The sequence below is a fragment of the Botryllus schlosseri genome, chromosome 16, assembly GCF_051294905.1.
Source record: "Botryllus schlosseri isolate E-star chromosome 16, Bs_hap1, whole genome shotgun sequence".
In the NCBI taxonomy this organism is placed as follows: Eukaryota; Metazoa; Chordata; class Ascidiacea; order Stolidobranchia; family Styelidae; genus Botryllus; species Botryllus schlosseri.
The window spans coordinates 16,313,157-16,329,415 of NC_137251.1; the positions used below are offsets into that span (position 1 = coordinate 16,313,157).

The window sequence follows — 16,259 nt, forward strand, 5'->3', positions numbered from 1 at the left end:
CCTGCATAAGTGTTTGGGGTTTATCTAGGCTCTTCCTTGCCATCTCATCCGTGTAAGCGGTGTCACATGAAAGCCTAGAATAGGGCCGTGCTATAAGTCGGCAGCTAAGGTAAAAAAAATGAAGGAAATTGGAATAGTGTAAATGCCCATAGTAAACGCACACCATGAACAGTGAACACCTCAAAACAAACATACTGGGTTCATAAGGTTTTTAGATTTTTATGGCAGAACTCTTAAGTAGAAACTAGTTCTTTACAATTGTATGTTTCTTTAACGGATTTTAAGCTGGGTGTATGTTTAAATGCCTTCCGTGGATATTACACCCCTTGGTAAAGTGAAGCCCGCGAGACGATTTCGTTGGGCCCGCGACAGCCTCTCGACCAAATTGCTACTAAGCAGGAAAAAGTCCTGCCGAATTCAGCGCAAGGCCGCTACCTTTTCAAGCCAACATATGAGCTAACGTGAAAAAAATCAAATTCATCGACACGATTCAAGGCCATAGCAAGCGGACTTGGTGATTTGTTTTTCGTCCGCGGCTACCCGACCGGTAAAAATGAACAAGTCAAATTTAGCTGTATTTTTTTACCAAAGTACGTGTAGTGCGGTCCGCATTCGACATATAGTTCGGACATATCTGAATATGTTTGGCCAGTAATTGCTCAGTCAACAAATGGTTGAGCGCTAAAAAGCACCTTTTTTAGTCCCAGGCTACTTTTTCGTAGGGGGGGATTTCAGCTCAAATATAGGCCAAGGGGGCCACGAGACGAAAAAGGTTGGGAATCACTGCTATAACAGCTGGAGTCGGAGTCGTGGAGAAAATACTGACTGGAGTCGGAGTCGGAGTTTGTGAGAATGACCCTGACTTCGACTCCAACTTCTCTATTATGAAAACATTTGCTTTCAAATAATTTTCAATAGAATTTTTATGTACCATCAATCACTGTTATTAATAACCATACAGATCAGGTGCGGCCAGCCCGTGGCACGCAGGCCAAATTTGGCAGACGAGAAGGTTAGGTGTGGCCTGAGAGGTAATAATTCTCGAAATTATTTATGACATCGGGTAAAATTGCAAGGCCAACCAAAATTTGATCAGCATGACCGCGAAATTTGATGATGACCAATACAACAGTTCTGACGCATTGACGTATCCAGGGGCCAGCCACATTTATACAAGATCTTCGTATATGACCATAAAGTAGCATATTTCATAGCAGATTTATTTGACTTGAAATTTTTCTCGGTACTTCGCATGATTCATTGTCACTAGATTTCTTGCATTCAGTATTTGAGCCCCCTTCTGAAAATTATAAATACACATTATTCACAGAATTGAATCTAACTATATTCGCAATTAGGTGATAACGTGTCGTCCAACATGCGGTTTCGCTTGTGCACTCGCAGCAAGATCGTCGACTAAACATTTGCACAAAATGATAGAGGCAGTTCACTGATACCGTCGATTTTGCTATATCTAAACATCGAATAATCCTGTCGTTGGCAAATGAGTCCAGTGGTATACAGATGCGACCCCCCATGTATGCTAACAACATATTTATTGATATAATTCAGTCATTATCTTGCAAAAAAATTTCGCGCTTCGCGCGACCAGGGCCTGGTCGCGCGCTGCACAGTTGCATATTGTTATCAATTTTAGAGCGTATGCCCTATTAATATAAGTCTTGTTTGTATGTTACCTAATTCGGTTCGCTCCTATCGGACGACTAAAAAAAGGTTATCAACATTCCAGTTGCCCGCGCAATGGGTCGTAAATCTCATGTGTCCCTTTGGCCGAAAAAGTTGCCCACCCATGATATAGATAAAATTAGACATTACATCATCATCATCATTGGTTTATTAGCAATTTTATCAGTTCAATACACCACAAAAAATGCGATAGCCTACAATGAAAAGACAGGAAGATGTCGAAGCGACAAGGAGTAGTCTATGGAATCTGACACCCACCTTGGCCTAGGCGATGTAAAGAGGAGGCATGCACACTAAATAAAAGTAAAGAAGATAGTATAGAAAAATAATGCGACAAGAAATGCAAATTACAACTCAGCTGTACAGGGGAAGAAAATCGCAATATGCGTTTCCGCGATGCAGTCAAAATGGATGCAATTTTTGGAATTATACCATGATACTGTGACAGAGCAAATGCATCGGCTGGTTTTGTAAAATTGTAAAAATGATGTAAATATGACCAAACGATGCTTCCCACTTGACAAAATTAAAAATATTCGTAGTGTAGCTTAGCTGTTTGGGTCGAACAAATGATTAAGAAAGACTCCAAGTCCCAATCCTTGAATACTTGATTAAGGGCCTTATGCACCATTGTCAGCCCAGAGTTGATCGTGACCTGCGTTACCGTGATCAATGATCAAGATCATTGTTGATCGCTTTGCACCATTGTCGCGCATGAAATGTTCAAATGATCTCGCTCCGAAAGTTCATCTGCTCAATTTTAACCCTGCATCGCAACTCTCAACTAGGGCTGGGCAAAATCGAGTACCTGAGTGATTCGATTCTGAATCACGTAAAATGCTTAGAGTCGAGTCGAGTAATCGAGTATCACTCATTATGACGCCATAGCAGAATATTATTTGTCAAAGTTCAAATATGTACCTTTAAAGCGACCACAAAGAATATAATGCCTGCTATCCATCATATTAGGAATACTTTGTTATTTTTTTCGACCATACCGATTTCATTGCACTTGGTGACAATATCGTGGGATGATCATGACTTCGGAAATGTGCTATTTCCAGTAACGTTCGTAGCTTTGTACTTCATGTTTCGTATGCTACGATACGGCCAATCAAGGTTTCAAGGCTTTAACAGTGAAATTAGCATAAACTCGTTGATCGTTGATAAACTCCTGGTTGATAAATCAACTTTCAGTGGTGAGGAGCGTATAATTTCAGTACTCGAAAAAATCGTCATTTACTACTCGACTCGAATCATTAAAATTAATACTCGATTCAGATTCGAGTACTCGAATCATTCTGCCCAGCCCTACTCTCAACTAATTTCTGATTGTTACGAAGGTTAAAGACAATGGCTAGCATGATTACGACACACAGGCTGTGGGCTGCTATATTAAAAACAAAATCGCAAAAGTTTATGCTTTGCTGGACAGCAAGACTTCAGCTAGTTATAGTTAGTTGGTACGGCTTTGTGCCAACTAGAAAAACCTACCACACCTCGATTTATCCATAGTCGAAGATGTCGCGACGACTTGCGCAAACATATATTTCGATGTCTGGATCGGGGAGAATTTATCAATAGATTACTAACCCCATAGGTTAGTAATCTATAATTTATCAGTACTTTCAATCTCAACCGATACACTAGAATTGCACGACTTGTCCAAAATGTCATCATCGTCGAATGGGTTGTCGTTCTGTTCAATTTCAGACTGCATTATTCCATAAGTCTTGTCAAAGGCTCCTCTGAAGATGTCGGTCTGCTGCCTCCAAATAGAGCTTGGTATAATGCCGTCTTTCCGTGCATTTACTCTTTCTCCGCTCCTTAATACTATGCCAAAGCTATCAACAAGAGACGCCAATATATATTTTTCCATTGGACGAAAGTTGTTCGATCCTGTCATATCGGGCTATATTGAATATATATCCTAAACCTGCTAACTGAAAGGATTAGGGATATATAAATCATCGGTTCTGTTGTACCCTACCGGTAGTCAATGCATATATTATGCCGACATATTTGAATCACATTCGGCATTACACCGCTTTCGAATTACACATACCTATATCATATTCTTCACCAGAACGCATTAAATCGTTTTATACATCAATTACTTGTCGGCCTGACCATTTCCACCGCGAGCATATGCGACATTTTAACAATTTTTCGCGTTGACCTTGGTTTGAACCACCGACTGTGGCGGTTCAAATATCACCCAAAAACGAGAGAACTTGAACTTTGTTTACCTCTCGTAAGACAATGGTGCAAGCCGATCAGGCGATTTTGATCATTGTCAAGGTTCAACTCTCTCGGTGCATAAGTAGGCTACGTGTAGACTAGACATAGGCTATGGTCTTTGACTACTTAACTAAATTCCATTTATGACCAATATGTCTATTAGTAGTAAGAGTGTGTGTGCTTGTAATCAGTATAGTGTGAAATGACAAAATTAGTAAGTTCAATCTCTTTATTAGTTGCTGACTCATACACAAGAGCTACCATCGTTTAATTTTTCTTTTATTTTTTTTTTAACTACTGTAACTTTTTTTTACAGCCAGACTGTTTAGAGTCAAGTGTACCTGTTTGATGCTGGTGTGATCAGACTAGATGACCCTCACGGTCTTATCGATCATTCCTATCTAATACCGAATACTGTGCATGCATATTTTCTGTACCACCACCACTGCCGAGTGTTATGTATTTTGGTTTGATGAAAAATAAAGACTCTCTCTCTCTCTCTCTACACTTGGATTTTCATCTACATTTTTATTGTACAGGATTGGATATCTGCCATATTTGAATGATTCATACATTTCTGGATATTAGAGAGTCCATGTTATAAAAAATTGAAAAAGGAAGGATATTTAGCAAATCTTTCTTTCACGTTAATTGCATAGTGGATAATTCGAGCTGTGCCACAATGAAACAATTTAGCATGCCACCGTTAATCATATGTTTGCATATGTTTACTGGTTGATAGTCATTCAACCGACAATGTGGCATATAATTTTCGAAGTAAATTGGTAATAATGCTGGAGTCGGAGTCGGGAGTTGGAGTCGGAGTCGGTACGTTTAAAGACCCAGAAGTCGGAGTCGGTACGTTTCTAGACTCAGGAGTCGGAGTCGGTATATTGAAAATGTGTGGAGTTGGAGCCGGAGTCGGTGGTAGAATTTACCGACTCCACAGCCCTGCCTATAACCCTTAATTGTTGTATTTGATAGCTACACTTACATAGCCTGCGTTGTCGTTGTTTGTGGTCAGTGATGCCACTTTTAGTGTTGTTATACTAGATCTAGATCTAGTGTATTTTGACTTGACCTAGTGTCCTGTGTATTTTCTTTCGAAATTCGGCAAATCTAGTGTTTTTCACTGAAAAAAATATTTGTAAATGAGGATGCTATACTTTCATGAGCTTCGAACAATTTATACTGTACTTGAAAAGATAGCAATTATTATCCGCCTAAACTTGCCCCTTTAGCACAATAGCGACCGGTCCTACCTGTATTGTAGAATGTGGAATTGCAACGGCTATCAATGTGCAAAGAAAATGCTCTCTATACCCGGTGCTGCTGTTATTCACGTTTGGGGGGTGGGGGTTCATCGTGCCTCACCACAGCCATGAACCTCACCGCACGTCACTGGTCAGGGGTGTCAAACATGCGGACCGCATCCGGCCTGCGAAGTGTGTAGACTGGGAAAGTGCTTGTATTATCAACCACATTTCTAACAAATGTTTAGACTTTTAGTAAATATTACTTTCATTGTATAATCCGTCAAGATACAGATGTTCACAGGCCATATTATAGATATCCGACAGCGGTGTTATGGTCTCACTCCAATCACCATCAGGAACCAAATCGCCGACATTGACAAGGCAAAGGCAAAAAGTGCACACTGAGGTCATAGGTTAATAAAAAGAATGGGTGAAATGTAGTTATTCACAGAGGTAGGCTAGAACATTTTGAAATAATTTGACTGATCCGGCACGCTAGCGATCTGAAGGTTTAAATCCGGCCCACGACGCAACTTCAGTTTGACACCCCCGAGTAAGTAGCCAAAGTAGTTTGCATTGCTACTCGAGAAGATGTAGAAGTAACATCGTAAATTTCTTCTATTCGAAGTAGTATTATCGAAGATATTTTTAAACTACTTGAAGTGAGAATTGAATATGAAATGTACTTGTGTAAGTAGTTTTAAAAGGTAGATTTGGTCGAGGAGTCGCATACTTGAGCATTTGATCAGAGGTGTTAGTTCATTCGCTCCTCACAATTTCACTCGTAATAGTCGTAAGGGTGATAAGAACTACTTTACAAAATCCACTATCAACGCTGGTGAACAGTGACTTAAAGAACAACACCTCAAGTCGGTCTGAAGTCGATCTGTTTATATAGCTCAGTGGTCTGAAGGCACTGTATTTCCGAACCTGTGGTGTTATGCTCATGGATATCTAGAAGTTGGTTTCGTATTTAGTTGGATGATCTGTTTTGTGTGATCCGATCTGATTTGTTCACTCGCCTATTTGTGATCTGTCCAAGGACATTTTGAACGGCACTTTAATAAAGCTTTTCGATTCAGAAACGGAATTTTATTGTTGAAGTATAATAGCATGAAGCAGCCAAAATTGCAGGTGGTCACGGTGCTAATATAAAACTGGGTAGCGATATTGGATAGAAACGAGCGTCAAACCAACATGCTTTTACTGTGTATCATATGGAAAGCAATACGAAGCAACAGCTCAATGCCCCGTCGACTTTGCTCAATTCGCTGATGTCGCATTCTATCAAGGTAACTCCGCCGATAGCATCGTAGGACTGAAAGAAATAATTCCAACTTACTACGATAGTATGATACCAAGAATGTGCTTTGCACACTCAGAGACGGGCTGGATGCAATATTTTAGCCTATGTCAACCATATATATATATGATATTCTACATATCCCTGATGAATAACGCGAAACATACAGACAAAATCGTTCCTACATTTCGAACTTTATTCACCCTATCACTGACATTCGCTACTGATGAGAGTCAGTCGAAAAGCTTTTAGCGAATAAATTAACAATATGAAGTTATATTGTTTCGCGTTATTCTGAAGTTCTGTACCCCAAATGGCTTGTTCATATCCCTGATGTCAACGAAGTTATGACAGTTAAGTCCATGACCGCGGATAACATGTTATGTATACGAGGGATGCTCGTTAGTCGTTACGAATCTCAATACCATATTGAAACGCGCGGTACACCAAGCTTGGCTCGTTTCGCACTATACAGTAGGGCTCTTTAAAAATGACTTTTTTTTTCAAATCGCACTGGCTACTTGATAAAATTGTTAGGTTACCTAATTTAAGCCTACACACCAAATTTGGTTCAATTCCAACCAATAGCCGCATTGCTACAGGAGAAGAAAGTTTCTATTTATTATAAAAAAAATAAATAACAAAAAATTTGAAAATTTTCTGTTCACCCCATGTTAGGTTGTTTATAGAAACGATGTTCACCAAATTTTGGGGTACTCCTGACGAAGGTTGTTCTACTCAGGGTAGCTTACGCTTAGGCGGCATTACCACCTCTATGTCGAAAACAAAGTTGATCAAGTTAGGTACCGTCAGATCTCGCAACCCAACGGAAGTCATCCGCTAAAAAGTCGACAATCCAACACTTTCATGAGGTTATTTATTTTTATATAATAAATAGAAACTTTCTTCTCCTGTAGCAATGCGGCTACTGGTTGGAATTGAACCAAATTTGGTGTGTAGGCTTAAATTAGATAACCAAACAATTTTATCTAGTAGCCAGTACGATTTGAGGGGGAAAAGTCATTTTTGAAGAGCCCTACTATACAGTTCTCCTGTAGCATTATGTTTGGAAAATCAGAGTAGAACGTAGAAAAGGTTCACAGACTGAAATGAAATTGAGATGACAATAAATGTAACGCTCACATTGCATAGGTCATGATTTAGCTGATGCAAAATCAGATAGCTTACACTTTTGATCGATGGGAAGGCTTTCGAGGATGGATGAACTGTAACAGGCCCAAGCTTCTCAGAATCGATGAAGAGACAGTTGGATCCGATTGCGTTGCCTTGAACATGTATATAGCGATAGTTGCTCGTGGCAACAGCTTGCAAACTCTTAATAAAAGAAGATCTTTGTGTGCGTGCAAAAGCCATGCTATCTTTTTTCCAATTTATTTTGCCTATTTACTATGTGGATCTCGAACGTGTTCGTCTATATATTATTCTTAGTAACCAGATTACTAAGTATGCCGAGGCTATGTCACTATCGTCAACTACCGAAATAGGCCGTATAAGTAAGCCTGGGCGTATGAGCTTGACCTTTTAATCAGGTTACCAAATTTAGAGGTGGGTTGCGGCAAATTTTCATTTCGGAATTCGGGTCACAAGGTTAAATGGGTTGAAATCAACATGCGCATGCGCAAGCTTTTTCTTGGCAAATTCTCATCTCGAAACTTTCAAAAAGATCATGAATCCACGGTCTCTGCAAATGAACGGGCCGATCTACAATTCACGGACTTTATTGCAATAAATATGCAAGAAAGGCATGAGACAAATTCGCAACTATACCTTAGCAAACTATCAGTTTCATCGACTTAACCAGGTACAAGGTGAGAGCTTTGACAATTTTGTCCATCGAATACACAAAGAGGCGATGTCATGCAAATTTAGCTGTGCTAGTGACACATGCAACGTCATAGATGTCATGATTCGTGATGAAATAATCGAGGGTACCGTATACGCAACGACATCTGTATAAGCGCCCTCAAAAACCAATGGAAATTGTGGGAACTCATAGAAAATGGGCGTATGGTGAAAGACAACACTTGAAGAGTAACTTCGTTCCCCGTCCATATTGTTTTCAAAACTTCATGGCGGGTGATGACGATGTATGCTATGGACGACAACGCTTGAAGTTTAAGGCAAGGACATATCAGGGATATCTATTCTAGATATCCCTGGGTAATGTTCATCTTACTTTTATCATTTTTTGTATTTCTGGAGTCTCATCCGATATCATGATGACTCCCGGTTTCGCCAATGAGCAGGCAGTTTTTAAATGAAGTGCATCTTCCACTTCAACGGCGTGGACCGCATATGAAGGAAAGGTGTCGCAGATCACTTTGTATCCAGCCATGTTCGAGCGGTTACCGACACCAACAAATATTTCCTCGCCTGAATAGAGAGATAGAGACGTTCATAAATGTATTGTAATGTTTTTTTCTAATTCGTCGATAGCGCGCTGAGGTCAAAATTCCAAATTGGTGCGTTTGTGCGTTGGGCCCCTCCGCCAAATTTGGACGTTACGTCATTTGTGCTCTCCAGTCTCTACATCAACGCCATGAATCCAATACGATTTTCTGCTCCACCTAAAAACCTATTCCGATATCTTGACCCTGGGTATGCCCCTATCTGTAGCACTGACATGTCATTTTGTTTTCGCCGTTGAGATGCATCTTTGAAAGTTGTCACCGGTGATTAGCCAATAAAAGCCTACCTCGTCTAATGTATATATAGTTTTTAGACTGCTTGCTGGAGTAAGAATTGTACAACTAAATAATTCTCAGCCAAATTATTGTACTGTATATGGATTTGTCGTCACAACACAGTGGTGGTTATCGCCTTATTCTTAGGCCTTGTGCACCACGACACGAATTTCATAATGTTCATGGGTTTGTTTGTTTGTTTGTTTGAGGTATTCACGGTGTCTGTCGACTACTATATGGTCATTTACACCAGGCCAATTTCTTCAATTTTATTCCGCAGCTGCCGACTTGTAGCACGGCCCACTTCTAGGCTTTTATAAGACACCGCTTGCACGGATGATATGGCGAGATGTTCATGGGGTCTTTGCTTCCGTAATATCGTGGACGTCTCTCAATCATTATCGCAGTCGTTCTTCGACATCTCTCATCCCATGCGTCCCGTAGTGACGTAGTCCTTACTGTCGACTTGTAAACTCGGCACGCTTTACGTCTAGTCTTTTCAATGTACTGCAGTTGCAGTGAGGTCAGCGACGAGGAGCCCCACACAATACACATCTACAAGTTGGTCAAAGCCGAGATGCTAAAGCACTATCCGTTGGCGCCGTGACTCTGTTGTTTAACCAAATTAGATTAGAAATATAGCTACAAAATTCTTCCTCATTAGTTTAGAATTAGTATGACTGAATTCGCGAAAAGTTGGACTTTGAATCAACTTCAGTTCCTATGAAATCGCAGTGCATTTTCATAATACTAATAATGGCAAATATGACTGTACAGCAAGCTTGGCGCGTTTCGCACTGCAGGCTATACAGCTGTCCTGTAGCATTTTCAGGAAAACTAGAAATTGGGTTATAATTAAAATTAGAGCACAGAAACAATTCACAAATTAGATTAGAACTTGATTACCGGTATTTAGCCCTAATTAATCTATAATTAGGCAACTAGAAGTATCTAGTTGTCCAAGTCCGACTACTAATAGAGTACTTTGAAGCCTTACATTTTTTAGTTCGATTTGGGATGGTGTGTCTCGAAAATCACTATCCCGCGACACTAATTGCCTTCGAATTAGGGATGGTGTGAACCTCTGAAAGGTTCAGGTTCGTGTGAACGCGAACATTTTGGAAAGGTTCTGTGTGAACACGAACGTGAACCTCATGACGTCATATTGCTAATATCAGCCCTACATTTCAGTGAAGTGATGTGTATTAATGTACACGATACCCAGTGGCGACTCGGGACAAATAATGACACAATGCCGAAGTACATACTGACTTTTTAAACGTCGCCAAATGTATGAACTGGAGTAATCAAATGATATAATAATATTCAAATAAACTCAATATCGTCCGTCGCTTTGCCCACAATTTCGACGAGGACTTGCAAGGGAATATAAAAGAGAGAGAGTATCTTTATTCGTATACATTACACATCAACATTACACTACAAAAATGTAACAGTGAAATGCGACATGCAAGGTAGACGGGAGGCTCGATATGACAAAGTCTTCAGAGCCGAGCCACCCAGGACAGGAGCAATTTTCACAGTTGATAACTAATAAACAAAAACAAAACAAAAACAAAAAAATTAACTAACGAACGAAAAGAAAAATAAGACACAGTATCATGGACCAATTCGAAATACAATGCAAATACAATTTAGCCGTAGTTAGAGATAAGGGAATGAAAACATTGTTTTTTAAATGCACAAGAGTCTAAATTGCGGAGATTAGGTGGCAGCTTGTTCCAAACATTGACACCAATAAAACTGATCGAATTTTGTACTAGACTGGTAGAGTGGTGTTGCACAGACAGAGACAAGTTTTTATGATACAAGAAACATATGAAATCGAGACCCTGTACGCTTGCTAGATTTTATGCATCAATTAATGATATCAATTTCATTGATTGTTTGAACAAGCATCATTCGCTGACTACCTACATGTAGCGTATTTCTCTCTTGATGTTGTGTGATTGCGAGTCAAGCTCACAGCAAAGAGTCACCAAATATTCACAAACAGAAAGATGGATATTTCGAGCAAACTTTTGTAACAAAGCAGGTAAAATTATTGAGATTGTCAAGGTGTATGCTCGTATATGTTGATTTGTTATGCTGCCAGCGCCATGAATAGAGTAGCCCGCAGCTGAAATGCAATCAATTCCAGCCAAAGATGCTACAATAACGTGAAAAATGTAATAGATGAAAAACGTTCACAGTATAGAACCTACCAAGGTTCGTTTGTGAACGTGAACCTCCAAATTCTCAAGGTTCACACACAGAACGCGAACGTGAACGTCACGTTCACACCATCTCTACTTCTAATTTGTTACATAGTTATGTCAGAGTAGACTCGGTGATAACATCTGGCAGTCGCGATAAATAACGTAAATGTAACCTGTGAACAAAACATCGCCACCATCGACTGTTGCAAATGGATCGATTTCGGCCATATTCACGACATTCATTCGCAATGATTTCAGACAAGATTCCATCTCTTTCATCTGAAACAAGTGAAATCGTTGAATATAAATACATTGGTTTGCGGTTTCACGGTTATAAAACATCAATTTTATCATTGAATCAACGATAAGATCTATCAATACTAATTCTATAGCTGTATTTTAAATGTCCTTTTATTATGATTTTATGAGTTCGGAAAGCAGAAAAGCAAACATTCATCAATGGAATAGTTTAATCGAATTCCGCCCGACGGTGTCATATAACAAATTGTCGAGACTCGGCACACGGAAAATCGTTTTGTTGATCAACTATAGTGTATTCGGGAGATGTTAATGTCAATATCAGGGACATCTAGACTATAGCCTGTCCCTTATCAATATTAATGCTGTATCGACGGGTGATTTCTTCCATAATCATTTATGGCCTATTGGCCATGGGCTATCTGATCAGCAAGATATCAGTTGCCATGTATTTCATGATAATTATCTCTGTTAATGCCGGGATTATCACTTTTGTCACGTTAGCATACTTCCCCGATCCTATTAACATGACCAGGTTTCGTTATGAGAGCTGTATCATCAATTACAACTGCCACGTCTTCCACAAACGCACAGTCTGGTAACGCGTCGTCGGCAGGCAATTGAATGACTTTCAGTCCGAGTTTCTCTCTAAAAGCAAAAAGAGATCGGACATTGAATTGCTCGACGAAACGTTTCATTCGGAGAAGTTTGTTTCGTGAATTCAGAGATTGAATCAGGCGAATGTAGTTGGAACGTTTCATGAAACTTCCATGGCACCGGAGCAGGAATGACCGTGACCCAGACCTTTGGGGAAAATTCATGACCATTGATAGCTTATCTTTACATTGGTAAAGTTGGTATTGCTATATTGGTAATGCCACACGACCCTATTTTATACTAATGCCCTATTGCCATGCTCAAACGCTCGATTTTCATTGTGTCACACGCTCAAAACGTTGAGTAGCTGATTCGACTATTAGCATTATCCCCAAATATTCTAACCAAGAGCCGCATAGCTACAGTTGAGTAATAAAATCATATGGCATATTCATATTGTTTAGGTTAGAGGTGCCCAAACTTTTTTTACCGCCGGACCGAATTTACTTCACCGTAAGCTTTCACTGCATGGCCTAACCGCGTTATTCGAAACGTCAACATTTCTAATAAATATGAAACTCAGTGATAGACTACGAAATAATAGCCTGCAGTTCGTTTTTTAACCGCCAATGATTGAAGGACCTTAAATAATATTAAATGAAGGAACGTTCTATTGCAGGGGTGGCCAACCCTTTTACCATTCACGACCGCATTTCGACTACTCATGTAGCCTCTACGGCCGCTTTCCAGGGCATAGTCGTAATGAACGAGCTGGACGCCCAATACCCATGTTAAAGTGTCTATGTCCCTTTCCGGTGAACTCCGGACTAATCTATTTAATGAAATAGGCTTACAACGCACCAAAATTTCGTATGGTCTCTGGTAACGTTATGGGATTGTTTATAGTCGCGCGAGGCGCGAAAAAAAGTTCAGATTCCCTATTGAATTTCGTCAGTATTATTAGTAGTTTTTACTATCAAACATCTGCCCTTTCTCAGCCGATGTATACTCAGATTCACCAGTATGGAGTTGACGCAGGGGTTGTTTTCGAAAATTCAGGGCAAGTTACAAGTTACTTCGTTACATGCTGTTATTTCTTGACCTCCAATCGGGATTGTCGGTATAGTGAATAGCACACGCTTCCGAGATGGTGTTTCCATACGAGGCGCATCATTTCCTCTGCTGTTCCCATCTATATTATGGGGCTCCCAGCAACAGGAGCTACTATATTAAAATCAAACAATGATGTCACGTGGAATCGCACGCAGCGCGAAGAAAATTTCAAGATTAATTAAATTCTTTCAAGAAATCGAGAGTCAATTCGTTAAATTCAAATTGCATGTTGACGTCCGCCAACACATACTAGTTTAATTACGTGTCCACGGCCGCACAAATTTCCCTCTACGGCCGCAGGTTGGTCACCCCTGTTCTATTGCTTTCAGGCATATGGGTAGTCGGGAATTCAGTTGTGACTTTTCACTGATAAATGATGACGTATCATGTAACCAATGGAACGACATATTCCATTTGCGACTCTTCAGTGACGACTCTAGGTATTAAAACGTGCAAAAAGTCACGCATCTATGTAAATCGAGGTTAATTTATTTACAGTGTTTATGCAATGTCTTACTGCAAAATGTCCACGTATGATTGTAGTTGCGATTTAGCCTTTTCATATGAAACGAACTCCGCAGTGTGATCCATTCGTTGAGCTTCTGCAGGCAACGACTTGGCGATTCCTCGCGCAATAGCGGTCGTGTATTTGAATTTATTATGCATGTTATGCCTCCAAATTAATCCACAACTAAAATACATTAAACTTGAATCATATTGTCGAGTGCGTAGTAAAATTTATACTTACAGCAGCGTTGCATATTTGTGAAAAGTCACAATATAGCACAAAAACAAAAATATACATGATAGAACAACTGACACAATAATTCATTCCTATACCAACAAGACACTAAATTAGAGAGAAATGCAAGTAATCTAATTCTTATGCTCTAATTCTAATTCTTATCTAATTTGTGAAATGTTCCTATGCTTCGATTCTAATTCTAATCTAAATCATGGTTTTCCTGAAAATGCCTTGTTGTCCGCGGCATTTTGCAGCGAGCTAACCTTTCCGGCTCAACTCCAAAAATTCAGTTTTTTTTTTTCACACTTTACGTTGGTTGACTAAAAAAGGTCGTCACTTTCGTTGGAACCACAAATTTCATATTTAGCGTAATTTGTGCTCATTTTCACTCGAATCTACCCACCATATCTCAGCTCTAGAATCTTTAAAGAAGGACGAGTTGCCAAAAAGAAGGACATTTAGGCGTTATCGGAGGACATTTTTAAAAAGCCGAAAAGAAGGACGTATGGTAACCCTAGTTAACAAGAATGTATCCCTCTCGCGCATGGAATTACAGTGCCAAGCCGCCATCGTATTACATACACCGTACAGTCACACTCAAAGTAGGTATTGTGACGAATATGGTAGCCACGTGTTAGTACAACGCCGAAGTCGTTTCGGCTAGTGCGGAATAGGTTGTTGGGCACAGACGAATAGCGTATTTTGAAACAACAACAACAATAATAATTTGAAACTGAAATCAATTTCAGCCTTTCAAAAGGCTTTACTTCGCGTTCTTGCAAAATCACAAAGCAGATCGCCGGCCGCCTGTGGCCCCCGTCTTGGTGACGAATGGTGACTGCGCACTGCACAGCGAGCCAAGCTTGGTGTGTGAACGTTAACCGTTCTCATGGTGATGGGAATGCACTGTGATTTGATATGAACTGAACTTCTTGGAGGTACAGAACTTCAATATACCATTGAATAGGATATTCATATTGAAATGAACACGAATATTTTCGGCTGACACTCGTCAGGGGTAATCGTCAGCAACTAGTAGAGAATTGGAAAGAACATTGTATATCAACAATCCTATCACAAAATACGACGTCACCAGCATGAAGGAAAGAGCGTTCAACAACTAAAAAATAAACTAAAAAATACACAGTTGTACCTGATTAAGCTTTATACACCTGAATAAATGCATAATTGCGCAATTAGAAGTCGAAATATTAAACTACGTAAGACGCTGAAGCAGGAACGACCAGATTACCCTGATTTTTGCCTATTCATGCCCTACAAGTCTAATGAGCCCGTACCAGAGCATATCAAGCTGTAAGGGCAATGAATGTGGTTCGCGGCATCGCTCTTCTTTCGTATATCAATCTCATCGATTGCTTTATTGTCATACCAACAGAAAACGTGTTTCGAAATTTCCTGTCACCAGATAAAGTGCGAGAATTGCAGCTCCGATCAACGCGTCTCACAGCTCCTATAAGATGCTAACTGCCGCGAACACTGTAATATCTAAGTACAATATTTCGCTAGGTACGGTTGTAAGTGACTTACGTACATGTACGTACGTACATTGTACAACTTATTGGCCTGTATCGCACGAGAGCCATACATTGCCCCTGATCTAGCATAACTACTAAATTTAATTTGCCGCTAGTAGAATATTTACCCATCTTCTTATATAGCGTTACTTTATTTTGGCCCCGCTAAAAGTAGCACCACTTCTTAGGCGGCCACTTCAAGCAACACATAGGTCAGCCTTCAGCACTCGTGATGAACGGACTATGACATCGACTTCGGCTACCGACATACGAGAATTCATTTTCATCGCTTGTCATGTTATCTTATGTCACTTTTCATTCAGTGTGTATGTCCCTTTACACGTTGTAATAGAATCTAGCTATACCAGTAGTTCTCAACCTTTGTGAATTTGCGTTCCCTATCAAAGGGATAAATAGCTTTCGAAACCCCGACACTGGATCGACTTAATGCATTTTCTGCCTTTGAAAGAACGGCATAAATAATGCCGAATTAATCGTTTATTTACCTAGTAACATTTGTGCAAATTATATCTTATATTGGTAATGTAGCAATAATAATGTCCTTAACTCATCGGAAGAA

At 39.8% G+C, this 16,259-nt stretch overlaps 1 protein-coding gene across 1 annotated transcript; it reads right to left on the minus strand.

Moving 5' to 3' along the window:
• Positions 1-5,797: 5,797 nt before the first annotated feature.
• LOC145459086 (N(G),N(G)-dimethylarginine dimethylaminohydrolase 1-like) lies at positions 5,798-14,114 on the minus strand. The gene is made up of 6 exons (XM_080337682.1): positions 13,917-14,114; positions 12,199-12,337; positions 11,605-11,710; positions 8,705-8,901; positions 7,696-7,842; positions 5,798-6,522 (listed from the first exon to the last, which is right to left on the minus strand). The coding sequence occupies exons 1-6, from the start codon at positions 14,099-14,101 to the stop codon at positions 6,418-6,420; spliced, it is 879 nt and encodes a 292-aa protein (XP_080193808.1). The 5' UTR covers positions 14,102-14,114; the 3' UTR covers positions 5,798-6,417.
• Between the last annotated feature and the right edge of the window lie 2,145 nt (positions 14,115-16,259).